The sequence below is a fragment of the Capronia coronata genome, assembly GCF_000585585.1.
Source record: "Capronia coronata CBS 617.96 chromosome Unknown acBCG-supercont1.1, whole genome shotgun sequence".
Lineage (NCBI taxonomy): Eukaryota > Fungi > Ascomycota > Eurotiomycetes > Chaetothyriales > Herpotrichiellaceae > Capronia > Capronia coronata.
The window spans coordinates 196,773-223,737 of NW_006912893.1; the positions used below are offsets into that span (position 1 = coordinate 196,773).

Below are 26,965 nucleotides of genomic sequence, written 5' to 3' on the forward strand. Positions count from 1 at the left end.
GGTCACGTGCGTGGAGGGAAAGTTGGGGATTCCCGATTTTGGTGACGAAGCAACGCGATTTGTTCATGGGAAAGTCGCGTCTTCAATGCCGGCGACAAGTATCTCCTGTTTGTTGTCGGAGCAAACAGATACTCTGAACACACGCTTCCAGCAACGCTTCCCCTTCACCGTCCTCCCTAACCACAACCGTGTCCTCGATGCCTCATCGCCCTCCCCTGTCATGCGACTTTTCCACGAGACGTTAAGTGCCAGACATGGCCGACCTCAACATCAAGAACGGATGTACAGTCCAGACTCAAGACGGAAGGGAGGGGACCGTGCGGTATATTGGTCCCCTACACATTGCGGCCGGAGAATGGTTGGGCCTCGAGCTCCCAGATAACACGGGCAAAAACGATGGCTCGGTCAAAGGGCAGCGATATTTCCAATGCGCCCCGGGCTTTGGTATCTTTGTCCGTCGGGAGTCTGCGGTCAAGGTCGTCAAGCAGCCTAGTCAAGGCCCCAGGCCAAGCGGCAATGGGTCTTTGACTAAACCCAGGCCGTCGAGCGGAGTGACTGCGGATGTCGCGAGGAAAAGACAGAGCCTCATGAGTGCAGGTTCCGCCGCAGGCGGTGGAGCGAGGCTGTCCATGAGGGTATCTATGACCGCCCGTGTTGGCTGTACAGTCCTGCTGACTTGGATTGCTAGTCTCCTACGAAGTCGCCTACCAAGATGGTGCCCTCTTCTGCCACTTCGACCACTTCAACCCCACGCAGCGGCACGCCAGCAACGACTGCACGAACGTCCGACTCGAGCACAAAATCTAGGCTTAGTACTGGTGGGAGGACGTTGATGGGCCCACCCGCCACTACGACATCTAAGACCAGTGCGGCTGCAAGCAGAATGTCCGTTGGAGGTGGTGTCAGACCTTCATCAACAAAGCCGTCCTCTGCCCAACCTCGAGCTGCACTGGCAGGCTCGAGGCTGTCAATGAGTAGCCGAGGTCCTCCTCGAGACGACAGGGCTCAGGCCCCTCCCACCAGCTCTGAAACACTTCGGTCGCCTCCGATACAGGAAGAACCGCCGCCAACTATACCTCCGACGGAAGAAGCCAGCTACGAGCCTTCGGAATCGTCAGTTGCGGACCTTGGAGTGCCCGCCTCGACAGCTGCTCCCAAAGAGACAAACCGGGTATTAAGTAGCGGCTCGAACCTGCCAGGGGAGGACAAGTCGAGGCATACACAGGTCATCAAGGCGTTGGAGACCAAGGTTCGCACGTTACAGAAACAGAGGCAAGAAGACCAGGCAAGACTTCAAACTGTGCAGGAGCTAGAGAGCCAGACTACAAGATACGAGAGTATCATTCAGACACTGCGAGAGAAGCTCAAAACCAATTTACAAGAAATCCAAGAGCTGCGGGCCAAGTACGAAGATGCTGAAAGCCGTGCTGAAAAGGTTCCGGACAAGAGTGCCGAGCAGGAGTCTGAACTGGAGCTCGCGACGCTGGACAAGGAGATGGCCGAAGAGCGTGCGGAAATGTTTGAGGCCGAACTGGAGGCATTGAAGTTGAAGCATGAGGAACTGGAGCTTGAAGCCGAAATCCTCCGAGAAGAGAACCGCGAATTGACATCCGTCATGAGTCCAGAAGAAAAGGCGAGTGCGGGATGGCTTCAATTAGAGCGCGAGACAGAGAGGCTGCGGCAGGCGCTGGTGATGCTTCGGGACATGTCTCAACAAAACGAAAGTGATTTGAAGAATGAAATCAAAGAACTTCAGCAGAGCTTGGACGAACACCAAGGAACGGCTTCCAAATACGATGAACTGGTGGCCAAGCTCAATCGATCCGAAGAGACCAACCAACACTTGAGGGAACAGCTCGAAGCCGCAGAAGCCAACGACGATATGCTCGAAGTCATGGCAGCCGAGCGAGATCAAGATCGGCATATGATCGAGATGCTAAAGAGACAGGTGCAGGATCTCGAGGAGCATGTCCAAGTCACGGACGAGCTGGAGGCATTCCACGTCGACGAAGAGAAGCGGCTGCACTATCAGTTGAATGAGGTCGAGGCCATGCTTAACGAAAAACAGCGGCAGACTGGCGAGCAAGAGAAGATGATTGAAGATTTGGAGTACACCTTGACCAAATTCCGAGACATGGTCCAGGGACTTCAGAGTGACATCAACGAACTGCGGCGGTCGCGAGAAATCAGCGAGCTCGAGGCACATGAGATGAGCAGCAAGTCTCGAGCTATGATGGATCTCAATCTCAAGTTGCAGAACTCGGCAAGCAAGACTCAACTCAAAGCCATTGATCTCGAATTGGGCAAGATGCGAGCCGAACAGGCGAACCTGCATCTGGAGATTGTGCAGTCCTTTGTGCCAGAATCGTTTGATGTGGACAAGAGGCCGATCCTTGCTCTTTTGTGCTTCAAGCGCATCAAATCAAAGGCCGTACTGGGCAAGACCATTCTGGCAGAAAGAGTGCGGGACCGACCCGAACTTCTTCAGGACCATCCCATGTCTGTGTTTGCCATTATGGAAAGAATGAGTCTCATTGCCAATCTCTGCGACAGATTCGTGCAGCACATGTCCAACTGTTCTCCGGCGGAGTTTATGAGATACGGAGGGGCACCTTTTGAATTGGAACCAGTGGAGCATACGATGACTGGGTGGATCGAAGCCTTGCGTCGTGATGAGCTCGCTTCTGAGGGTCCTGAGCATCTGCAGCGCATGGCTGGGATTCTCGTTGACATGGCGGAGAAAGTGCTTCCCGAAAACCATGAAACAAAAGCAATGCAACTCCTCGCGTCCATCGCCATGGTTGGGACCTACACAGAGAACATTGCCGGCCAGGCCCAAGTTCTCGACCGGGCTGTGCAGGCCAGGCTCGGATCGTCGACTGGGGAGGACGAGACTTCTCGGACGTTCGAAAAGCGAATCGACCTTTTGGGGATCAAGGCTCGCACGGTCAAGTACATATCCAGCAAAGTTGGGCACGCTCTTGAGGAGCTTCAAGCACGCTCGATGTGCATGGCGGAGTCGACATGGAGTGCTTTTGCGGAAGCCGAGCTCTGCGCCGAGTCTGCTTCTCGACTCACGCAGCAAGTAGGCAACGCAGTCCTGGACACGCTCAACAACAGAGACGAGAGAGAGGTACCACTGTCGTACAACGAGATCATGGATGTGATGGCGAAGGCAGCGCAGGCGTCGCAGCAAGAGGATGGCCAGCAGACGAGTAATACTGAGGCAGCAGCAGATTTCTTCGACATTGTGACCAAGCAATTGCAGCTTGCTCAGACGAAAGTGGACGATCTGCACACCAGATCCGCCGACGTTTCGTCCGCGATCGAGTTCGAGAAACTACCGGCCCCGTGGGTGGTGCGGGCCAAAGAAGTCAAAGCGCAGAAGGTGCTGTCGCAGGACCTGCAGGAGGAAATGGCCCTCTTGAGATCGAAGATCCAGGAACAAAGCCTGCGGATCGGCGAGAAGGACAAACAACTCGAGGAGCAGCAGGTGCGGGTCGAGCTGCTCGAGGCACGGGCCAAAGAGACCAAAGTCAAAGACGACGCCGTCCGAGCCATGAAGGAGGAAATCGAGAGACTGCGCGCCGAAAACGCCGTAGTAGCTCAAAACCTGCGCAACCTCGAGACAGAGTATCAGACGATGCTGGAAGCCAAAGCCGTGCAAGAGACCGAGCTCGAGGGCGTCAAGCAACGCAATCTCTCCAACGGCGACGCGGGCATGGCGGCGCACAGTGCCGCGGGAGAGACTGTCTCGGCGCGTGCCAAAGCCGAAATCGATCTGCTCAACGTCGAAATCGCCAGTCTACAGGCCTCGGTGCGGTTCTTGAAATATGAGAACTATCAACTCCGGATCCCCGTGGGACAGATCTCCAGCAGGGCCGCAGAGCACGCGTGGCTGGACCCCGGTCTTCTCAAGTCGGCGGGCGGGGCTGCAAAGGATGATCGTCTGAGACGGAAAGAGCAACAGCGTCTCCGGGAGGAGTCGAAGGATATGTTTGTCGGGCTGATTGAATTGGCTAAAGCGGCTAAACCGATCAGATTTGGAGCTGGAGTGAATGGTGTTGTCCATGCTGCTGTCGGGACTACTACTACTGCTGCTGCTGCTGCTACTACCACACCACATTCTCGACGAACGCAAGCCCGAGCTGGACCTGGACCTGGAACAGCAGAGTCGCCATTATACAAAATCCTCCGCTATAAAGAGGAGCTGGAGCGCTGGACCGATGCCAAAGACGACCTGGTCCGCCGAGCGCGCGTCATGGTCCGTGTTCGACCGACACCAGTACCAATACAACCAATCCATCGACACCAGAGCAGACGAGACCTTGTTGACAATAACAAGAATGGAGATCGGAACAATGGTGGTAGTGAGGGTGTCACTGGAAAGATGATCCCCGTGGTGGGAGAGGAAGGAGGAAAGGCCGAGGCTGAGGCTGAGGCCGAGGCCAACAACGGACTGGATTTGGAGTTTGGGTCGACTGTGGATGGGATTCGTGTTGTTGAATAAGAACGACTACCTTAGGTACTTTGACTTTGACTTTGATTACTGAGTATCTGGTATAGTTCTCTACTTGCAGAGGACAGAGTACACAGTACAGAGCAAGTACCTAGGTACTCTTGTACAGAGAATCTCACAGAGAACCTATCTTACCTCAGGATAGGTGGGTCTTTTTGTTGTATTACTTACCTAAGGTAGTCTATGGGTGGGCATCAATGTTCATTTCCTTGTCTCTGTCATTGTCAGTGGTCAGTGGTCAGCTAGAAGCTGGAGGTGCGAAGCTTTGAGAGTGGTTTGGACAATAAATTCAATTGAATCCAAGGCAAGGCTGACAAGGGTTTTGTTCCTTCGTGGGGTCTCGGGGTTGAAGTGGTTGAGTAGAAGATATAAGCCGAGCATTCCCTTGTGGACAAAAGGGGGCCAGCGAGGTTGTAAGGGATCGATCCATTTCTTCTATATGGAGAAAGGCGTGGAGGCTCCTATGGAGTACCTACAGTCAGCGGCAGGTTTCCTTCTGTCCCATTACAGTCAATCGATTCTAGGATCCAGGTCTTGAATCTATTGCTTGTCTGCCCCGCCTCGATGACAGCGAGCTAGAGGTCAGAAATGCCGCCGTCCGGAGCTGTTCCATACTGTATGTCGGAACGTCCATCTCGGAGGCCGGCGGGCTCTGACGCTATAGTACTATACCATTGGTACCTCCCCACTGCAGGTAGCACGTCCCTTAGTAGTGGGTTGCAGAATACTCCCCGAGAACATATCATCTCCATCTTCGAGAGGCAGTTTGGATATGACGAGCGAGCTTCTAAAGCCGTCCGAGGCAACTCCGACATGATGATGTTGCAGAACAGCAGTCGGTGTTTGATTCCTTCTCTTCATGAGGGTTTCGCCAAGTGGGGTGTAATCTTGAAACACAATTCCCTCGAGACATATGGCGAGCAAGTTAGGGTAGGTACAGGTAGTTGGCAAGTTGCTGTCCGGGGTCCGCAGCTCTCTCGATGGCCCGGTGTGCGGTGTGTAACGTGCTAATCATGATTTTCTTCGAGGTCGAGTTTCAACCCCAGCTGTTTGGCAGCAGAGGTTGTACGTACTAGTAGTTGATGACTGACCCACTGACCCAACGAGCAGCGGTGGAGACAGGAAGTTGAAGTTCAGATAACGTCGATCAAGCGCAGGATGCAATTGAAACTAGAACCTGATCAGCTAGAGACCCTCGACAGCTCCAGGAGACCCGGAGTTTCGATGGAGAAGGAGAAAAGCCCAGTGTGGCAGTGCTGGCTAGTGGATGCCATTTCGCACATTCTGATGGGCCGATGCAGGTCAAGCTCGCAGCACAAGCCGACGCTAAAGAATTCGACGCGCTTGGAAGAGAAAAGAGAGAGAAGATGATGATGTCGGATGGCGGGAGGATGGAAGAGAGAGAGGAGGGAGGAGGAGGATGGAGACAGACGAGAGGGCGCAGGCGATGTTCTTTCTGTCTGGGTGAGGATGAGTAGAAGGTCTTCTTTGCTGTGCTGAAAGAAAGTCCCTCACCATCCCTCTGTACCTCAGGTGTCTGTTCTCTGGTGTCACGGTGAGCTTTAGACTTCGACTCCAGACTCAACTTGAACTTCAATCTCATCCCTCCAGTCGCCAAGTACTTGGCGGGGGAACGGCTCGCCGCAAGCACTGGCAGCTTCAACTAGTACTGTTGACCTGGAATTGGAATGGGAATTGGAATCATCCATCGAGCCTCGAATCGCTACTCGTTACCAACAAACCACCGCAAGCGACGACCGCAGCTACAGCTACGCAGCTTACACCTCACACCTCACACCTCACCCTTCACACCTCTCACCTACCGCAGTCCGCATGTGGAAGCTCCCGTGGTAGTACTATACTATTACCCTTCTAGTTCTGCCACTCTTGCTTCTCTATCTCCCATTGTTCTTGTCCGTCTCCGTCTGGCGCGTGCTTGTGCCTCTAACGAATGGGTATGTTCATCTCCCTCCCCTCTCCCTGTATTCCTACCCACACACTACCCCTTGCATCTTCACCTCCGTCGCTGTTATTTTCCGCAACCTCGAGACGTCACCACTGACTCCAAGGCCGCCATGGCGGTGTCGAACAATGTAGCTGCAACCAAAATCCGCAAGGTCTTCTACTTGACTGGAATCTCACAACATCATCATCGAGAAGACATGCCCGCCGGAGAAAATGGCCTCAATGGCGACGCAGACCCCAGTGAACGAACCAGTCTGCTCCAGCGACTAGGCAGCACCGACTCGGGCACCCCGTACTACAAACACGAAAACAAAGCCATAAGATATCCATCCCTCGTGCTGCACACGACGTGGGAGATCTTGAAGACCAACTATGTGAACGTCCTGCTGGTCTTTGTTCCCGTGGGCATTCTGGCCGGCCTGTTGAACTGGTCGCCCACACTCCAATTCGTTCTCAATTTCATCGCCATCATCCCGTTGGCGTCATTGTTGGCCTTTGCGACGGAAGAGCTGGCCATCCCACTGGGACAAACCATTGGGGGGTTGTTGAATGCTACGTTTGGAAATGCCGTGGAATTGATTGTAAGCACACGGAAAGGCTGGGACGTCCGGCACAGACACCTGCTAACATTTCAAACCAGGTCAGCATCATCGCTCTGCGCAACAACCAGATCCGCATCGTGCAGGCCAGCATGTTGGGGAGTATCCTGTCCAACATTCTACTCGTCCTCGGCTGCTGCTTCTTCGTGGGTGGCATCAGATACAAAGAACAATCCTTCAATTCCACCGTCGCGTCCACCATGTCTTCGCTCATGACAGTGGCTACCTCGTCCCTGATCATCCCGGCCACTTTGTATGCCGTCATGTCCGAGGGAAAAGCGCAGGAGGATAACATCATGTTCTTGTCGCGCGGGACCTCGATCATTTTGCTCCTGATCTATGTCGCATACCTCTACTTCCAGCTCAGATCGCACGCCGAGTTGTTCGACGATGCTGAAGCCCAGGAGAACGAAAACCCGGAAGACCAACTGCTGGGCCCGTGGTCGGCCAGCGCTGTGTTGGTGGTCATCACTCTCTTGGTGGCCATTTGCGCCGAATATCTTGTCGACAGCATTGACGCCATTGTCGAGGAAGCCCATATCAGCAAAACCTTTATCGGTCTGATTTTGATTCCCATTGTGGGCAACGCTGCCGAGCACGTCACGGCAGTCATTGTGGCTTGGAAGAACAAGATGGATTTGGCCATTGGGGTCGCCATCGGCTCCAGCTTGCAGATCGCCCTCTTTGTCACGCCCTTCCTCGTCATCCTCGGTTGGATCATTGACCGACCGATGACACTGCACTTCGAGACGTTTGAGACCGTGTCTTTCTTCCTCGCCTCACTGGTCGTCGTTCTCTTGATCCAGGACGGCAAGTCAAATTATCTGGAGGGCTTGCTCTGCTTGGGCATGTACACCATCATTGCCATGGCTTTCTACGTCTTACCGGACGATGGAGATTCCGGCCTGAACCTGGGGAAATTGGTTTTCGGTGGAAACGGTGGGAACTGAACGCCTGATACAGGGTTCGGTCCAGAAAATCGAGAATAAGTGTTGCGGAGCTTTCAGTCGTCTCCTTTGTCAAAGTATTGTTGATTGAGGTTACTCGCTCGGAGTCAGTCCTTCGAGGCATAGCCAGGTCGTGAAAGCGTGATTATTCCGAGGGCAATGGGCATTGTTGAATTCAAAAGGGGAGCTGAGAAGCTGGGTCTGTCTAGGACTGGATGGCATTTGTAACATTTCGATACCCAAAAGACGAAACAGTATTGATGGGGTTTTTCCTGATTGTCGGGCTAATTCAAGTATGAAAAGGAGATACGGCAATTCGTCTCTACTGCAATGAATAGCCCAGTATGTGTAAATAACCCCACTGACTGTTGATTGGGCTTTTGGAGGGTTACTTTTCGATCTATGATGCGGGAAGCGTACCAAACCCGGCATGGCACGTGACCTTGCCAAAAGCTTCAATTCAATCGCCCGAATTGCTTCAAGTTCGATGCAGTCATTCATTGTCAATGCAGAACCAGATGTCTCGACCAGCGACATAAGGCGTTGAGATCAGAATCCGATCTCTTCCCGATTAGTATCTAAGGGACCGTCGGTGTGTCCAAATACTAGGATACTACTAGTAGTCAACCACAATGCCTCCTCGAATATCTCTCTTCACGACAGCCCGCTCGTTGGCCTTCCGACCCAGTCCCACCGTTGTGCCGCAGAAACGGATAGCCGCTGTCCCTACTCCCTCTCCATACCTCCTTCTTCCGGTCCAGAATCGATCGGCCAGCGATGACGCCTCGAAGAAACCCGCCGCCGCGGCGACGACTCCTGTCCATCCAGACTTCAAGGGTCCGAACATGGATCAGTTGCCGCACGTGAGTGAGGAGCAGGCTGCTCTGGATAAATCTATGGGAGGGACGCCGCCGGATATCGAACAGGGCACTCCTGTGCAAGAGGTGAGTTTTTTCTGGGGGGTCATAGCATAGCATCTGTGAGAGAGAGCAGATAGCATTGCCAGAGAATATTGGAGGACTGACACCGTGTCGTCTTCTTGACAGATCCTCCAACGAGATAAAGACGCCCAAGAGAAAGCACCGGAAGTGCTGAAACAGAGCATCAACGCGGGCAAATCACCCGCCAACAGCACACCGTCTGGGTCGCGATCCTTTTCGACCGCCACGAGACGAAACGCCGAAGGTGGTTCAGCCGGGTTGGTCCAGTTTGAAGACACGAGAGCGGTCGGCCTCGAATATCCTGATGCGGGCTTCGGACATAAATTCCCTCTCCCGGACATCGCGAAGTTTCCCAAGACGAATAATTTCAGGAAGCGCTACGATGAGGTCGTGGACCAGGTCACGCGGAGTTTGATGCGGCATGGGAAATTAAGTCAGGCGCAAAAGGTGAGAGTTTGTTGCGGCAGACAGAAATCTTTGGTTTCCTGTTTTCCTGGTTGCGGACTGGGATAGATACTGTCCATTGCAGCGCCCGTATTCCTAGCTTTTGGACCGGTTGGTACTGACAAACTCTGGCGTCGCAGAATATGGACGAAATCCTCGACAACCTTCGAAAAGCTCCCGCGCCTTCTTCCGGCGCCGATACCCTCAAGACCAATCTCCCGCGCGACCAACTCCCTCTTTCGCCCGTCCAGTATCTGACCGCCATCATCGACTCGGTGGCCCCGCTGGTCAAAATCCGTCAGCAGAAAGGTATTCTGGGAGGTGGTGCCGCCATGCCCGTGCCGGTACCTCTGCAACGACGTCAACGCCGACGTGCCGCCATCCAATGGATCCTCGCCGGCGCGGAGAACAGACGAGATACAAAGCTGGCCGAGCGCGTGTCCAAGGAACTCCTGGCTGTCGCTGAGGGCCGGGGGACGGCGTGGGAGCGAAGATCGAGACTGCACAAGATGGCCACCAGTGCTAGAGCCAATGTTCGCATTGGCCTGAGTGGGCGTCCTGGGAGGGGGCGGCTGAACTGATGGAGGGGAGTGAAAAAGCATGACACCAGGAGTCAAGATCCAGAACCTGATTCCTGGGTCGCAGGAGGCAGACTACCATACATGGAACTGGGGACCTCCATGGTGGCGGAGGTTTGAAGAAGCATCTCTGCACTGGAGGAAAAGGTCCGTCATGCATTGCATCAAGATTGGTGATGCCAGTGCGGGTTTGGAAACGACAAGAGCCTTAGGAGATTCCTTTTCAAGCAGGTGGGAAAAGCGATATTGACTACTGGTCATCGAGTGGAATTTGTTCTCAGGCGGGCAGCATATTGCAGTGCCTTGTGTGTAGTATGTGTGTGGGTGACTGCCCTGTAACTGTGTCTGTCTCTGTGTGTACATTACTAGTATCTCGATCTTGAATCCAAAAGAAGCATGTCGATGAAAAGATGTTTGCACTGCGCTGTCTGTACCTCCTGGGATATGCCCTTCTGGCCGTGCAGACTGACTAACTATCTGTCGAAAGTTCACTCCACGTAAAGTGATCTCCTTCGTACTATTTGGGTCATCTTTGAAGTCTGAACCGTAGAGTTCAGCCTCGTCAATGGTGGCACCCTCACTTTCACCTTCAGCCTGATCAGGCATGGCTTGGCACTGATTGGTCGATTGCCAGTGCAGTTCAACATGAGCGATCAATACACATACACAATACATTTTTTGGATGTCACGAATATAATAGTTAGGACCTGATTGATTCAACACATTCTTTTTGACTTCCTGTCACTCGCCATCGGATGTGAGTGGGCTGCTTTTACGGATTCGAGAGTTGATATTCGATGTTTGATATTCAGTTACCTCGAGCACCGACTGAATGATTGAATGATCGATTGATCGATTGATTGATCTCTTCATTTCTTTTCGTTTTTGGCTTCTCTTTTTTTCTCCCACGCAAAGGCGAGGAGGGAAGTTCTGTGGGAGCTTGATGACCATCGGCTCCTGGGACTGGACGCGGATCCGGACACGTCCATGGACATGGACTCGGACATGGAGTCGGGCAAAGACAACATGTGTGCGAACACAAGGTCGAGGTCAATGTCAACGCCGAGGACGAGGTCAAGGCCAAACACTAGGACGAGAACGAAACCGAGGTCACGGACAATCATATGATCATGAACACGGCTATAGATTCGGACATTATGGCCACGTCGTTCATTCCCGGACACATGGCTCTGTCAGTATCTTCAGCTCTATCACCAACGCCAATGCCAACGCCAATGCCAACGCCAACGCCAACGCCAACGGTTCGAACCGTGATGGTCATGTCAAGAGTACGATGACGATTACACAATGTCCTCGTTCCTGTCGGCGATACTGTTGTCATAAGGATTTGCTGAGCGCGAGTATGGGTATCTTCGGCAGCAGCAGCAGCAGCAGCAGCAATATAACATTAACAACGACATATCCACCTCGACAAACTATACCGCCACGGTCACAATTCCAACGACATTCTCATTCTCAATCTCAATCTCACCCTCAATCTCGTTCCTACTCATCAACTACTAGTACGGCCCAAGCACAACGCTATCCCAGATCGACAAGTGAACAGACGTACCAGGACCATGACCATGACGATACTATATCAGAAGCAAAAGAGCAAACCCTCAATCGAATCACAGACACGAATCTCTCTCGTCTTCCTCAACAGACCAGCAAACCCAAACCTGGGCCATCATCCAGACACTCTCACTTTCACTCTCACTCCCAATCTTCATCTCCATCGTCATCGGCATCTTCATCTTCGTTATCCGTATCTTTCGATCCCTCATCACCTCATCACGATCTCGAATCTTTCCACCGTCACGCCCGCCGCACAGGTCTGTCCCCAACCAGCACCGTCTACGCAGGCACGCGCTACGAATATCTCGCCCAAGCCACTTTGCGTTCTTACGGGTTTGACTTGCATCGTGTCGGTGGCCGGGGGGATAGGGGTGTTGATCTTGTGGGTGTTTGGAGGATTCCGAAGTCGAAGTCGAAGTCGAAGTTGACGCCGAGGGGTTCGCCTTCGCCTTCGCCTTTGCCTTCTCCGATGAACGATGACACAGATGCACTAAAAGTTCTTGTCCAATGTAAACGACTTAGAGGGAAACATGCGAAAATCGGACCGAACCTCATCCGTGAACTGGATGGGGCGGTGAGAAGTGCTAGACACTCGGCTCTTTGGGATGTTGTGTTTCGAGGGTCACGGTCTGGACTAGATTCACGGTCTGGACTAGCTGTTGGTGTTGGTGTTGGTGATTCACGTGATAGTGGTGTTGACAGTGATGTTGACGCTGCTGGAGCTGACCATGATGCAAACGCAGATCCTGGTATAGATACAGTCGAAGTGGACGACACACCAGCCATATCAGATACCACAGCAGGCTCAACGATCGGCGTTCTCATCGGCACAAGACCTGCCACGAAAGGTGTGGTGGAAAGTATGCGTCGGTCGACCAGGGGATTGGTTTGGATCATGATGGAAGAAATTGAAGTTGAAGAGGAACAGAAAGAGCAAGATGAAATCGAAGCCGTAGCTGAAACTGAAACTAAAAGGGGGACCGAACTCGAACTCGAAGGAGAAGGAGAAGTTGAAGCTGAAGTTGAAGCTGAAGCAGCAGCAATAGGAGAAGGAGAAAGAATTGAGCAAAGCGAGTCTGTGTCGACATGCAGTATTCCGGACCGAGATCAATATCAAACCAAGGACACTGATAACCACAGCCCCAGCAACAGCCCCAGCAACAGAAGAACCAAGAATACACCAACCACCCCATCAACCAGAAATGGCATTTCTGACAGAGTCTCACCTGCTCATCCCCATTCCCATCCTATATCGACGGTGCGAGGCCGCGTCGTCCAAATCCTATGGAACCAAGCCGCGCGCGACCTGGGGCTTGAGGGGATCGACGTGGTCAAACGGTACAACGGCAGCCAAGGAAGCGATGCCGAAGGAGATGAACAGGAAGGAGAAGAAGAGGAAGTGGTGTTGATGCGCTCCGATGGTGGGATTGTTTGGGGTGGTAGTACTGGTGGTAGTACTGGTGGTAGAAAACAGTGGTAGACAAACACTCCCCTCTCCAACTTCCAAGTAAAGATGATGGATAGGTAGAACCACTCGTTGGACGGGAGTATTCCTCCAGATAGGCATCGATCCAATCTGTGGTGACCTTGACGCCCTCCTCCTCTTACTTTTTACTTTTTACCTTTTATCAAGTTTATGGAACTACACGACCATCGCACTATTCCATTCCAATCCAGCCCACCCTAACCCATCGAGGGGAAGTCGAAGAAGAGGGTCTTTGTAGGGTTTGGAAGAGTAAACGGGAAAACATATCTCTACTCTATGGGTAACTACCTAGGTAGCTGGATGCATGGACCGCTGTGGGAGAAAGTTCCATCAGGTGTCCTACTTCTCGAATCGGATATGCTGGCATGCAGTTACAAACGTGGTGGCATTGACATCCGTCCCTTGACATTGACGTTGATAGCGTAGCCTGGCCTCGTCTCTGGATGGGCAGTACCAGCACCAGCACCAGCACCAGCACCGACGAGTGACTGAACCTCGACCTTGCTATCAAACCCCCGGCCGATTATTGACAATCTGACAGACAGACGACAAACAGACAGACACACAGCCTGATTTGCTAAGAGAACAACTGCTCAATGCAACCATCAGATCCATTTACAGCTTCGCCTTGACGGGGTCCGCTTTGCCCGAGTCCAACGTCGGAAGCAACATGTCGCGAAGATCGTTGGCGGCTTCGTTGAGGAAGAAACTCATTCTTTCACAGCCGAGGTTTTTGGACACGACGTTGAATTGTAGACTGTAGGTAAACGAGAAAAGTCAGCAAATTAAAAAGAAACTTTTTCTCGACAGGAAGAAAGAGGAGACAAAAGAAAAAGGAGGTATCGGCAGCCCCTAGCACCCAGATCAAAGATGATGTTGCCCTTCCGACAGAACAAGAGACAGACAAAAAGGTCATTCCAAACAAAACACATCAATACATACCTGTTTTCATTGATCATATAAGCAATCCCCCACCCCTGATCAACCACCTGACTCCAGCCATAGCCGTTGAAATACTCGGAACTCAACTGACTGGTACTGATGTACCAAGTGGACGAATAGGCATAGGCCGGGTCCTTGTAGAGGTCGGGCAGCTCTTCGCCGTCTTTAACCAATTTCTTCAGTCCGAACAAATGTCGGTCCACGCCATACCCCTCGGCCGCGGCGGCGGTGTATTCCACGTGAGCCTTGACGGCGGCGCGGAACAGCCGTTCCAGTTCGTCGCGCGACACGGCCGGATCGGCCATGGCATCACAAAACGCCACGGACTCGTCCGACACCGACCGTGTGGTTTCGGTTCGACCTTCCTGGTATTTCCTCGTGGCGGCGGACTCGTAGGTCGGCCGGTTCTTGCCGTACATTTTGTGGTAGGCCAGCTGGATCACCATCTGCACGTAGGCGTCGGGCGAACACTTGAATTTCTTGATCAGTCCTTTGCCATAGCCCTGATAGGCTTGGACACGCAGGTCGTGTTGCGCAATGACTTTGCGGAACTGCGCTTGGGCCGTGGCCACATCGTCCAGCACGGCGGCGGAAGTTTCGAATTTTAGGGGGGTCGGGTCAGGCAGGTCGGAGCGGACGGTCGGGTTGTCGAAGTCGAGTTTGTTGTGCACGATGAGCGCGTTGACCGTGTCGCAGAGACGGTGGGTGGCTGTGCCGTCCATCATGCTGTGCTCGCCCATGAACCCGGCTGTGCCGTTGTCGTTGACGATAAATTGACACGGCTTGTCGTACCATCGGTTGGCGCCGTCTCCGTGCCAGTAGACGTGCGACCGCTCTTCCAGGGTGATGGGGGTCGTGGTGTCCAAGCATACGACGAATGAAGAAGCCTCGATCTCTTTCAGGACGGAAGCGTTCAAGGGAGATGCTGCGAGAAGGTTGTCGCGGGCTTTGGCGCCCTGGTCACGGGGGAACGACGTAAGGGCGCCAATGGGATCGGAGGACTGTGCACCCTTGTACACCTTGTTGAACTGCTGTTCGAGCTCCGAGGTGTTGATTTGTTTCCCGTTGATGTGCGTCTGGATCTTCCAGAACTGGTTGTTCCGTATGACGATGATATGCTCGTTGCCTTGGGCCGGGTATTGAATGGGATAGTCCGAGGGAATCGCCGCGACTCGGGACGTGTTGAACATGTACTCGTAGCTGTTCATGGCCATGGGCTTCCCACGCATATACTCCGGTTCCAGGCTCTTGTCGTCACACTGTCGTTTGAACTCGAGAGCGGCCGTGGTGATGGCGGCCGCTCGTTTGGCCGGGTTTCTTCGCCGTCTGTCGTCGCGGAAGGAATAGAAGTAGGACACATAAGGCACCACGGGGTCGCGGTAGCCCAAGTATGCCGCCTCGTTCCACCAATCTATAATCCAGTTCTTGACCTTTGGGTCTTGTGCCTTGGCCACCAATCTTTCTTGTAGTTTCTGTCCTAGGCTCCCCGGCTCTTTGAATGCGGCCACGGCCTTTTCTGACGCCGCGAATTCCTCTTTGGTGAGAAGAGGGTGTAGACTCTTGAGGTAGCGCGCGGAAGTCTCTTCGAGGGACGGTACTGGCAGTCTCGGTAGGGAATCCTCAAACCGATACATGTTCCCTTTAGTTTTGTCTTCTCGGTATTCTGCATTGACTCAGCACTCTTCTGCACCAGTTTCCCTTCTTTTCCAACAACTCACCCTCCGCTGACCGGAAATGGAGTCCCGTCGAGGCTTTCCGTTTGTTCGCAGGGGCCATTGCAAATGCCTAAGACGTGTGAGTGACTGCAGATTGACGGCATAGTTACTGGTTGAGGTCTCGTACCTTGACAGCTACAGAAGTCCTAGAAGCTCGAGGGATTGCGAGGAGTGATGAATGTGTCCGCCCTATGGAGGAAAACATACCCAAATCACAGGTGGAAGGGGGACAGCAAGATGTATGGCAGGACAGGAGGATAGAAGATTTCGAGGCTGCAGGCAGAGCGCGATAGGATGAATATCCGGCCGCACGACACTTTTTAGGTCGGAATGGCTTCGGACGAAGATGCAGGGCCAGAGAATGAATTACCGCGGCGTTGGTAGAAGTTCCCGTGCAACAAGCGATCGACCGACAACCGACAGGGAACGTACAATTGGGAATGTGAACTCGACGATAGCAAATGCCAAATGGCCGAGTGTGTCCCTTCAGCCGAGGTACAAGGACACACGGGAGAAAGAATGCATTTGAACGGTGCGGAGTGGAAGAACGATATTCCGGTGCCAAGGAAAAGCATCCGGGGGAAACACGGAGGCGGGCGGAGACCGGGGAGCGGAGATCGGGCGGTGACCATGACCATGACCATGACCCTTTTCTCCGGAACATGGGATCGATGGCAATACTGGGAGTGTAGATACTGTTGAGTAGCATTGATAGCATTTGTAGCATTGAATTGCTAAAGTGTACCTTTATTGAGTCATTGACCTACAGAGATCAAAACTGCTGTTGACTCGCTCCCCATCGATCGATGTTATTCTTCGTCATTATACTCTTCCCCTTCGGCAGCATATCTCTGCAATGCCTTTCCCAGCCCAACTGGTTCTTCCCCCAGTTCCCCATCACCCTCGTGCCACGACTCCATTGCATTCAGACTGCATAGATGTCTCATGGTAGGCCGTCCATGAGGACAATTCCACGGCTTGTCGATCGTACCCATATGCCTCACCACTCTTTCCATCTGCTTCTTCGACAATGTCTTGCCTATCATGATACTTGACCGACATGCCCTCATGGCGAACATCTTCCTGACCTTGCTCGGTCGCGGCACCCCTGCTTCGCTGCCACTCGCAAGCCCAGGAGCTTCGGCAAGAAGATGAATGAGCTCCTCAAGATCTTGGGTGTTGAAGACGACTTCCTTGCTCAAGGGTAAGCTGACAAGACTGCACCGCTGTCCAACCATGCTGTCACCACTCATGTCGACCTCAACCACAAAGCCATTCTTCTCCAGAGCTTCCAAATTCTCGAGCACTATCTCTTCCTCCACCGCCGTCAGATCGAGGATGGCTGGGCGGACAAGTCGTTGGTTGCCCACAACTGTTTCAGCCTGCAGTCTTTCAAAGTTATATTTCTCGTCGGAGGCGTGCTGATCGATAATGAACAACTCATCTTGGCGCGAGCGCCTCCGCTCGTTCGAGGATCCTTTGGCAGGCCGTACCGCGATGATGAAGCCAAGGTTGAATTGCCCTACAATGAGCATCTCCGCAAAGTCTGCTTTGGACACTGTCAAAGAAAGTTGCGTCTCGGCGTCTTCTGCTGGCGTAGCGACAGTTCCAACCGGTATGTCATGGCCATCAGAGGCGCCCTGGGCCTGGGAAAGCTGTGTCCTCATATGCTGACGGACAGAATCAAGGGAGAAGTCAACAGTTGCGAGAAGATTCGTCGTTGAATCCTTCGTTTGTCCACCAGCAAGTGCTTTTGTCGCTCGCCTCAAATTGTCTTTGCTAGGAATGGAAGATCTCTCTTCGGCAGCTCGAATCAGTTCAGTTACCCGTGCTTCTTCGACCCGTTTCTTTTCTGCTTCATCGACGTAATCATTGTCAGATCCATTGTCGGTTGAATCGGCAGGACTGCGGCCACCATTTTCCCGCTCACTGCCGTCTACTCCGGATATCTCGAGCTGAGGCTCTAAGGCAAGGTCTTCTTGGTTCGAATCATCCTGGGCAGAACTAGATGCGGTAGAATGGTCGGCTTCTTCTCCTCCACTATCGTCTTCTTCTAATTCGTCTTCTTCGCCCTCCTCTTCCACGTCTTCCCCCTCCTCTTGTTCTTCCTGATCATCTAGTTCCTCATCAAACGAGTCGCTTCTCTCAGCTCCAAACTTCCACAACTGCTGTGAGAATTGTGTCAGTTGCGTGGGTTTTGCAGGATGTCTGCCGATCTCATCCGCTCTTCGCTTCCCAGCCTGGTGCTCTCTTCTCTCGGGTGCTCTGGGAAATTGTGTACCTAGAATCGCGGTGATGGTCTTGTCGCCAACCTGGACTGTGGCCAGCTCCGCCGGCATTCTTTTGGGTCTCATGCGATCAAATGCATTGGGAACCACACCAGATTCCTCTTTGGCTGTTGACGGCATCGTAGACGGAATAGCGGAAGAGTCTCGAGTGTGCACGCTGTCCTGCTCGGATGTTTGTTGGCTGCCCATCATTTCATCCACATCATCGACTTCAGCCTCGTGCTGGTCTGGTGATTGGAAGGGCTCGGACATTGCATCCTTTGCTCCACCTTCCAACATAGAAATATCACGCACGTCGTCATACTCGTCCCAGTGTGCAGTCTTCTGCGCTTCTTCGTTGAGTCTTTCTGCCAACTTTCCGGCGCGTTTCTCCCGTTGTTGTTGAGTCTTCGCTTGTTGCTTTGTGTCCAACTCTGATTCGTCCCTCGTGCTCGTGAAGCTCTTGAAGTGATCCCGGAACAATGTACCGGCGTTATCCTCTTGTGCCGAGCCCCCTTCATCGAAGTTCTGACTTTCTTCATGACGACTAGATTGGTTCGACGACAATGTTGGCTGGCTTTCCGTATCAGGTAATGCAGAGGACAAATGTCTTTGAAAGCTCAATTTTTGGAAAGCAGGAAGCTTAGGCGTCTGCAACTGTGACTGAGGGACAGTTTGATCCTGCTTGTCAAACATCTCGTTCAATGCGGCCTTCAAATTCTCGGTTAAAACGGCTGAGTCATGGAGGAGTATAGTTCGCTTGTCCGGCGATACGTTGACGTCGTAGGCATTCGTATCCATTTGCAAGTCCGCAAAGATAAAGGGGGATTGGGATACGTTGAAAGCTTTGTACACCTCGTTAATGGCTTTTGCAATTTGTGGCAAACCACATGGTCTGCCATTGACGAAGAACATTTGACGATCTGGTGTTTGTCTGCCTTCACCAAACACCGGCTTGGATATGTGACCCTTGACATGGATTCTGGAATGAGTCTTGTCTTTCTGGACCATTTGTGTTAAGGTTGGTCGGAACTCCAACTCCAGATCCAAGGGAACCAAGGCAGCCAATGTCTTCGCTCCATATACATTTGCGATGTTTTCCCGGGTGGTTGCATTGGCCTTGGTTGCGAAGACCGTCATGCTCTTCCCCCTGGGCATCGTATTCTTGACAGTGAATTTGACATTGACACAGACACATGCATAAGCATGTAGGAGTCCTAGCACTTTGCCGTACTCTCTTTTGATGTTCTTGGTCAATTCTTTGCGTCGAACCGGTAGGCTTTCAAACAGTCCCTCCACAATAACGGTGGTGCCTTTCTGACAAGCAACGATCGTTGTTGACTTCAGTCTACCAGACACATCAAATTCGAGCCGTTTGCCCTTAGGTGCCTCTTCTGCTTGTGCGGTCGTGATGGAAAATTTCGACAGAGCACAAAGAGAAGACAAGGCCTCGCCTCGAAAGCCGAAAGTTTGCAAGCTGGATAGATCATCGTAAGTAGACAATTTCGAGGTATAATGTTTCAATGCGACGGTTTCATAATTTGTGGGAGATATGCCAGCACCGTTATCCTGTACTTCCACTGTGTCCAGACCATTGTTACGGAACCGCACTTCGATGGAGGTAGCCCCGGCATCAAGACTGTTCTCAACCAGTTCTTTGGCTACAGAACACAAATCAACGATGACCTGTCCAGACTGGATCTGGTGTACGGATTTGGCCTCGATGGCCTTGATGGTGGCCATGCCAGCCCATGTTGATGAAAGAAAGGGAGAGAGGTCTCAGGGTGCGTGGTATGGCATGGTGATAATATTGACCAGGGCGCCTCACAGAAAGTGGAACGGGACAGTCACAACATACAACATCGTGAAGGAGCCAAAGTTGGAGGAAGTTTGGAGGCAGTTGAGATCAGGCTGAAACGGTCGACACGTGATATACAGACTAGACCATAAACAGAAACGAGGCTGGAACGTCAAGCATGACGTCAATTGGCCCCCTTGAAGCGGCGAGATTTCGTTTCATCTTGAAGCCAGAGGCGAACATCAAAAGTGACCTGAAGGCGATACTGCGTCGATTCGATATCTTTTCAGCGTGGCTTTCGAATCTCCATTACAGTCAGAGCGTTTGGGTTCCAGATAGGACACTTCTATTTCCATGTTACAAGAACTACCCGTTGAGGTCATCCAACAGATTGCCGGATACTTGCCCACCGCCTCATCAATTGTCAATCTCTCCCTCACAAACCACAAGTTATATGATCTTGTTTCAGCCGACCACTATGCTATCTTTCGGGAGTTTGTGCAAAGACAGTTTCCTTCCATCCGAACGCCTCCATTCTGGAGAGATGCTGCTCGCGTCTTGACATCGCGGTCTCGTGCTTGGGACCGTCGAGCATTCATTGCCCGAGAATGCTGTCCACCGCCCGACAATGTTGACTTTCCACAAGGATACAATCCAGGCTATACCGTCGGCTATCGGCCAGTCATTGACAGTTACCAGGTGTGGCAAGGAGGGTCTTGGTCTAGTCGCAAGGAAGTCCTGGCCTGGGGAGCAGCAGGAAGATTGAGGACGCGTACCATCAAAGACGGAGTAGCCACCTGGAGCTCTTTGAGGATCCCCGAGGATTACAGACAAGACCTCGACATCCTGGATGTCCGACTTCTGCTGCCGCACCAACATGAAAACAGCGATGGCGAGACCATCATCCTGAGGAGGGCCAACCATGAAATAGTCAAGGTCGAGACATCTTCGAAGTCTGATCATTTCACCGAAAATTCAAGATATGTTATGCGATCGGAGGAACTGTCGTGCATGGATATCACCAGAAGTGCACAGCCTATCCTGGCAGCACTCGATAACAGTTCCATCCATCTGTATCCGGTCCACAGTTCAGAGCGGAATGTACGCCCCATGGACAGTGTTCCGATCCAGGAGAAATACACTGTCCGCAAACGCATGCGATGTGCCAAGTTTCTGTCAGAGGACACATTAGCAGTCGGGGTGCAATTCCTTGAAGGACGAGACCGAGCACCCATTGATCTGTACGACATCAGTCCTACCGGATTATCGGTCAGACGACTTTCACAAACACTGTCATTTTCCGAATCCATTCATGCCATCTCAGGGAGACATAGCGCCAATGTCATTATGCCACTGGACGACTTCGGGACGAGCACCCGCCGGCCAGGACAAATCTTCCTGTCCGGTTGGTCCGACGGGATCGCTAGACTTCACGACACACGGACACCAACACGCCCGGTTGCAGAGTACATTGATTTCGTGGACGACGGGCAGATTCTGTCGCTGTTGTCCATCGGCCACGAGCGGTTTCTTGCAGGGAGTTCGCAAAACGGGTGTCTCAAGACCTTTGACCTCCGCATGCCAGGAGGACGAGTGTATTCATACCTCGAAGCTCGGTCTACATCTAGCAGCAGCAGCAGCAGGCGTGTCGCAACCCCTGATGTGCAACTCTCAACGGAGTCGCAGCCCTCGAACGCTCGACGAGACTTCAACATCTTCCTCACCCCGCCTATAAACCATGGCGAACGGCTGTGGCAGCCACTCTCCCGCCGGCCCGGTCGACGATTCAATCGTTATCGCGGTTCCGTCTACTCTCTGTCAAGCCCTTCACCCATGTCACCTACCATCTACGCCGGAATTGAGAACCACGTCATGCAGCTGGATTTCGTATCCACCGACGACTTTCGAAACGATGTACCCGGTCTTGTCGATCCGATTCTGGGGCTTGACGATAAGACGACCCACATCTTCAACTTCTCATGCTACGAGCGGCCACGAGAGGGCCGGGAGAGTACTGATCCCGTGTTGTTGAGGAAACAGCTGAGTCTGACCAACAACGACCGGAGAGATAGCCAGACTGGCCAGGGAGAGAACCACGGTAGTCACGGAGTGGTGGAGGATGGATGGGACGAGCGGTGGCGGTTGGAAACGTACGATAGAACGCGAGGGCGGAATCGGGATTGGGGTCAGGCAAGAGGCTGATCAACCATGACAATATAGACCATTGCAGACACAACACTGCACAGCAAATGTTGCGGATCAGGCTGCTGGCATACTTTGCCTACAAGGTCTCTACCTACCTGATGGTGGACGTGTGAGACGCGTCGTGTAAACCAAGATGTTACACGGAAGACTGAACGTGCCAGTACCTAGCGAGGCTACCTAGTTAGGTAAGTTAGAGTAACGGAGATAAGATAAGACAAGACAACCGAGCATGCTACTGTGCTAGACTCTTATGCTCTTCACGTGATGAAAATGCTTAGTCACCCACGATCCGAGAGTCGACCTGTACTGCGGTGTTTGAACTCGCACTTTGTATCTTTGTCCTCTCACATCCATCAACTCAATCCAAGGCCAATTTTCTCTCGCATCCACGCCATTCTAGTTGTCCGTAAGACGATACTACCAAGACCTCAGGACAAAATGTCAACAACGCCAACAGCGAAAGCACTCTACCGCCGCCTCCTCCGCGAGCTGCCACCTCTTCCCTCTCCACGCCACAAAGCACCTCGAACACCCATCCACACGTCCATCCGCGCCCATTTCAGTCAGCCCCTCCCCAACACCAGTGAAGAATATATCCGCGCCCGACACCAAGAGATCGAGCAGTTCGTGGCCTATCTGCGGGCGCAGCGGATGTACGGCACCCTCTTGCAGCGGTATAATCCCGGAATGGGGATGGATGAGGAGGAGAGAGTCCGGTTGACGGCGCGGAGAGTCGGGATGGATCTGCCGGTTGAATATGAATGGAAGATGAAGCGATAAGTCAAAAAGGAGAACATAAGAGAGGAAGTAAAAGGACGAGTAAGCGATAGGAACCTCGCGGTTGGACTTGGGAGAACATACGACCAACCTGGAGGAACGAACGTGGATGGGAATCCCTTGGAGACACACGACAGCGAAAGTGCTTCAGGAGTGGGATTCTGAGCGACGGATTCAGACATCAAGGTCAACTACCACAATTACTAGTCGGATATGAGTTCTACATTCAAGGAGAGAAGATTGCTACATGCCGACTGGGACGAGAGAGCTATCAACTGTCGAGAACTCCAACGATTTGGTCAGCACAGGATCCAAGAAGCATAACCGGATCATGCAGCTCGGCAAGAGACTGACAACGTTCTTGACAATACCAAAGCAACACACGATCTTCGCGGAAAATCCTTCGATATGCTAGAGGATGACGCCCGCGAGCCCGACGCCAGAAGTATCGACCTGAGACATAATCATCTAACAAGCAAATATCGACACGACTCGACCCCTCAGCGATTTCCAGTATTGAACTTCCGCTCTGCCTTTCGCAAAGAACAAGAACAAAAACATCTCGCTCTACGAACGATCAATCCAACAGCACCAAGCAAGGGCAGTTTGTTAGCCATGTCTCTCCCCACAGTCCAAATCCACATGACCAACCTCAAGATTGTGGAGGGCTGGGGTATCGACCAACAATCGCTCATGCAGGCAGCTTCAACTCTCCCGTCTCTAAGGGCATCACTGGTCAGTCATTCACGGCCCCTTCGACTCAAAAGGGAAGAATCATGTATATATATATATAGAGTCTCTGGCAGTGCCAAAGACTCAAAAGTTCGGCTCCACGCACACCGCGAAAAGCTTCCCAGATGATTCTCGGCGCGTCCTCAATCAAGACATTCAATGACACGGGTCAATCTATACCGTTCTTCAATATCAAGCCCCGTCTTAGAAGGGTGACGAATGTGAGAGGGCCCCATTCAACGCTGACCAGAGAAAGTGGTTTTCTTTGGGCTTCGACACGTTTTTCCATCCACGAGCAGTGATGGACTGCATGGGAGCCGGACATGATTAGATGTACCACAGATATACAGGGGGGAAAGCGCTCAGAATGGCACATGTCATGTCCCCAGGAGAGAATCAAAGAACACAACGTCTTGTCTTTAGAAGGATGTAGATAACCATCAAGAAATACTTCAGGATTGGAAAATGCCTGATCATGATACCATGTAGTTGCTCTCCTAACTTGCAATATCTAATCCACTCATGACTATTGTAGTGCCATCAAGCACCAACCCTACCCTTGAGAAACCGTCACATCGTATCCTCATCAAATCGTCCATTCATATCACTTGAATAGGTCGTAAAGTGCCTTGACTTGCCGGCGCCAGACACCAAATACAAAAAGGGATCCATCAATCTTGCCCATCTTAGCCGGGATATAGTGTGCTCCTTCTGTAGTTCTGTCCGCATCATTTGACCACTTTGAACAGTACAGGCTCTTCTGGCCTTCAAGGGAGCATTGAGGACGACGACGTTCAAAGTCAACTGTCCTGGCCATGCTGCCAACCCTTCCACTATGGTGGAGGTAGAGCTGAAGAAGAAAGCATCCTTGCCTGTTGTGTATCTGGACATGAGGCGTGTCGGATACAGACACGTTCACATCTTGGCCCGTTCTCGATCTGTACCTGGGATTTTCCATCAGGTTTGTTGTGGGACTGCTGGTAGGAGGATGCGCTAATCTGAAGCAAGAAGGCGTCCGAACGTCTTCAGACACACATTCAAGAGCGATATGTCGTTTCTCTAGCATAGATTGAAGCCTTCTTAAATATGGAACGCCTGAGCGGCCAGTTCGAACTCTTGGCGTTCTTCCGTCCACAGGTCGTTCCAGTTTATGAAGTCCCCGAATCCCCCAGGCTCTTACATCTCCATGAAAACTCCCCTGATAATGCCATCCAAGTCCGGGTCCATTTCCGAAAACACCTCGGGCTCGAGAGTGGTGTCGAGGACCATCGAGCCGTGGTTGGTTCCTGCCCAATTGTGGCCTGTATCGTCGAAGGCCTGGACATCGAACTGGTTGTCTGGATTCTCCTGAAAGTTGACGACTCGTTCGAGGCCAGGTATTGTTTCAGATGCGATATCAAGCTGCACTGGTTCGGAGACTGTCAGTGCAGGATCGTCCGTACTCATATCCAGGACAGGAATGTCGTCAATATCAAGGAACACCTTCTCGTACTCGTTATCGTTGTCGCTGTCGATGAGTGCAAACGGCAATTCTGAGAATACAGAATTGAAAGGGGCTGAGCTGTCGATGCCCGCTTGTAAGCCATCGGTATCTGTAATGGTAGTGGACGCTTCAGCATAGCCGACGTCCATAGCCTTGAGATTCTGTGACTCTGCAATCTCCTCATCGAAACTGTTTTGCCAGACTTATTTGCCCGACGACCCCAAGTCTGCAAGCTGTGGCTCCAGGTTGTTGGTTTCGGTATCGCTGCCTCGAGAGACGTCGTCATTACTGGAAGAGTGCTTGATATCCCAGGGCATTTCGCCCGGTCCTATAGCTTCATCCCCTTCGTTAATGCCCAACTCCAGCTGTTCCATCTCCTGCTGAATCCCATCGATTGTATCAATGAAGTTTTGCAAATGATCTTCTGGGTCAGTTTCTGCAACATAACCAGCCCTGTTGTCGTTTCCAAGACCTTGGGCTACCTGCAGACGCTCGATGCGTACCAAATGCAGAAGGGTCTTGCGAGCCAACCGGCCATCGGGCCCATAGAGTTTGAACAGACCTACGCAAATTTGAGTGAGATAGTCGTGCACTTTAGCCAGGTCCATTCTCGCTTCCGAGATATTCGCGAGTGTATTCAGGGCGAATAGCCTTAAAATTAGAAAAAACCCTCTTGATCGCCAGAAGGATTGTGCAAATCCAGACTTTGGGATGAAATCCTTTCCGCATCGTCATAAAATTTGTGATCATAAAGGAAGTTGCCATACATGCACAGCATGTGCCTGTAGGAGTATGATTTCTGTCCGAAGCATTCCAAGTGCCGTCGTAATGTACGTTGGCAGAACGCGGATGCCAAATAGAAATCGACCTCCCGAGTGAATATGCGGATTAGTCTGCCTTCTAGGTCAAATGTGATGCGTGATCCATAATTGACCAGTCTAAGTGCCATGTCGTACATCATTTGCAAGATCAAGTGGGAAGAGTTGATGCGTCCTCTTGATCTGTGGAGGAGAATCGTTGTAGCCGGATGTGTCTGGCCCAAAAGTCGCCTGGAAACGGTAGCAATGTAGGAGTAAACACTGCAGTGTATTGGTCCCTCCAGGTCAGAGCAAGGCACGTTGCAGTAATCAAGGAGCGCACAGAGGAGACCTTCATCTTCATGTTGAAGCATCGCTACCGTATCTGTGCGTAATTTGGTAAGGAACGTCGCGGTGGATATAGATTCACCACCACGGGCGCCTTCGTCACAGTAGCAGCCGACATCAAAGAAGAAATCGACGGGATTGACAGATCGAGTTGTCTCGACACCCCAGCCCTCAGCCGATCTGGTCTTAGGAGGCGGTTCATTGCGGAGGCGCCATTCGAAGTATTTTTTGACTTGTCTCAAAATGTGCTCAAAATCACGCAGGTCGTCGGAATGGTGCAGTGCAGCCATCGGTATCAATGTACTTCTAGCCACAGCTCGCTGGTTCGAATGCAAGCTGTGGTTAGTGTTCGTTCCTTTTCCCGTTTGGATGATTCCGTGTCTACTAGTGCTCAAGGTCCTCGACGGATGATCGCCATCATCCTGAGACGGATCGGGAGATGGCGTTTGGCACGCCGTATCAGAACCAAGTCGTTGAGAGTCGCTTTTGGGGGAGGTATTCCGGCCCTGTCGAAGCACCGAGCCATTTCTGCCACAGGGGCCAATTCTTTCCGGTGGTAATTCCTTTTAATTCCCCAATTCTTCATCCGGTGTTTGTACATGTGAAGCCTGACTATGTGAGGAGAGAACCACGGCGAGGACAGGACACTTACGCAGCATCGAACTCATAGTCCTGCTTGAGAATATCTGCGATCCGCCACAATGGAAGTCGCTGCACGATACAGAGCCTTCTCAAGGGTTCCTTGATGCGTTCCCACTCAGCCTCACTTGGGGCGCGCTTTCGACGGCCTTTCGGCCCCATGGCAGTTGGCAAGGTTCGCATTGGCATGAGTGTGATCAGCGAT

At 52.2% G+C, this 26,965-nt stretch overlaps 9 protein-coding genes across 9 annotated transcripts; 6 read left to right on the forward strand and 3 right to left on the reverse strand.

The window, feature by feature from the left end:
• Nucleotides 1–254: 254 nt before the first annotated feature.
• On the forward strand, nt 255–4,510 carry A1O1_00077 (uncharacterized protein; the record flags this gene model as incomplete). The annotated part of the gene is made up of 2 exons (XM_007720998.1): nt 255–635; nt 689–4,510. 2 exons carry the CDS (start codon nt 255–257, stop codon nt 4,508–4,510), a joined length of 4,203 nt encoding a protein of 1,400 aa, XP_007719188.1.
• Nucleotides 4,511–6,681: 2,171 nt separating this feature from the next.
• Nucleotides 6,682–8,033, forward strand: A1O1_00078 (calcium/proton exchanger; the record flags this gene model as incomplete). Its single annotated transcript, XM_007720999.1, has 2 exons — nt 6,682–7,065; nt 7,125–8,033. 2 exons carry the CDS (start codon nt 6,682–6,684, stop codon nt 8,031–8,033), a joined length of 1,293 nt encoding a protein of 430 aa, XP_007719189.1.
• A 629-nt stretch (nt 8,034–8,662) lies between these two features.
• On the forward strand, nt 8,663–9,996 carry A1O1_00079 (uncharacterized protein; the record flags this gene model as incomplete). Its single annotated transcript, XM_007721000.1, has 3 exons — nt 8,663–8,974; nt 9,077–9,418; nt 9,556–9,996. The coding sequence occupies 3 exons, from the start codon at nt 8,663–8,665 to the stop codon at nt 9,994–9,996; spliced, it is 1,095 nt and encodes a 364-aa protein (XP_007719190.1).
• A 2,044-nt stretch (nt 9,997–12,040) lies between these two features.
• On the forward strand, nt 12,041–13,051 carry A1O1_00080 (uncharacterized protein; the record flags this gene model as incomplete). The annotated part of the gene is made up of 1 exon (XM_007721001.1): nt 12,041–13,051. One exon carries the CDS (start codon nt 12,041–12,043, stop codon nt 13,049–13,051), a length of 1,011 nt encoding a protein of 336 aa, XP_007719191.1.
• A 621-nt stretch (nt 13,052–13,672) lies between these two features.
• On the reverse strand, nt 13,673–15,633 carry A1O1_00081 (carnitine O-acetyltransferase; the record flags this gene model as incomplete). Its single annotated transcript, XM_007721002.1, has 2 exons — nt 13,673–13,814; nt 14,000–15,633. 2 exons carry the CDS (start codon nt 15,631–15,633, stop codon nt 13,673–13,675), a joined length of 1,776 nt encoding a protein of 591 aa, XP_007719192.1.
• Nucleotides 15,634–16,523: 890 nt separating this feature from the next.
• A1O1_00082 (DNA mismatch repair protein PMS2) lies at nt 16,524–19,724 on the reverse strand (the record flags this gene model as incomplete). The annotated part of the gene is made up of 1 exon (XM_007721003.1): nt 16,524–19,724. The coding sequence occupies one exon, from the start codon at nt 19,722–19,724 to the stop codon at nt 16,524–16,526; it is 3,201 nt and encodes a 1,066-aa protein (XP_007719193.1).
• A 409-nt stretch (nt 19,725–20,133) lies between these two features.
• A1O1_00083 (uncharacterized protein) lies at nt 20,134–21,981 on the forward strand (the record flags this gene model as incomplete). Its single annotated transcript, XM_007721004.1, has 1 exon — nt 20,134–21,981. The coding sequence occupies one exon, from the start codon at nt 20,134–20,136 to the stop codon at nt 21,979–21,981; it is 1,848 nt and encodes a 615-aa protein (XP_007719194.1).
• Nucleotides 21,982–22,422: 441 nt separating this feature from the next.
• A1O1_00084 (uncharacterized protein) lies at nt 22,423–22,764 on the forward strand (the record flags this gene model as incomplete). Its single annotated transcript, XM_007721005.1, has 1 exon — nt 22,423–22,764. The coding sequence occupies one exon, from the start codon at nt 22,423–22,425 to the stop codon at nt 22,762–22,764; it is 342 nt and encodes a 113-aa protein (XP_007719195.1).
• A 2,415-nt stretch (nt 22,765–25,179) lies between these two features.
• A1O1_00085 (uncharacterized protein) lies at nt 25,180–26,922 on the reverse strand (the record flags this gene model as incomplete). Its single annotated transcript, XM_007721006.1, has 3 exons — nt 25,180–25,695; nt 26,094–26,667; nt 26,774–26,922. 3 exons carry the CDS (start codon nt 26,920–26,922, stop codon nt 25,180–25,182), a joined length of 1,239 nt encoding a protein of 412 aa, XP_007719196.1.
• Between the last annotated feature and the right edge of the window lie 43 nt (nt 26,923–26,965).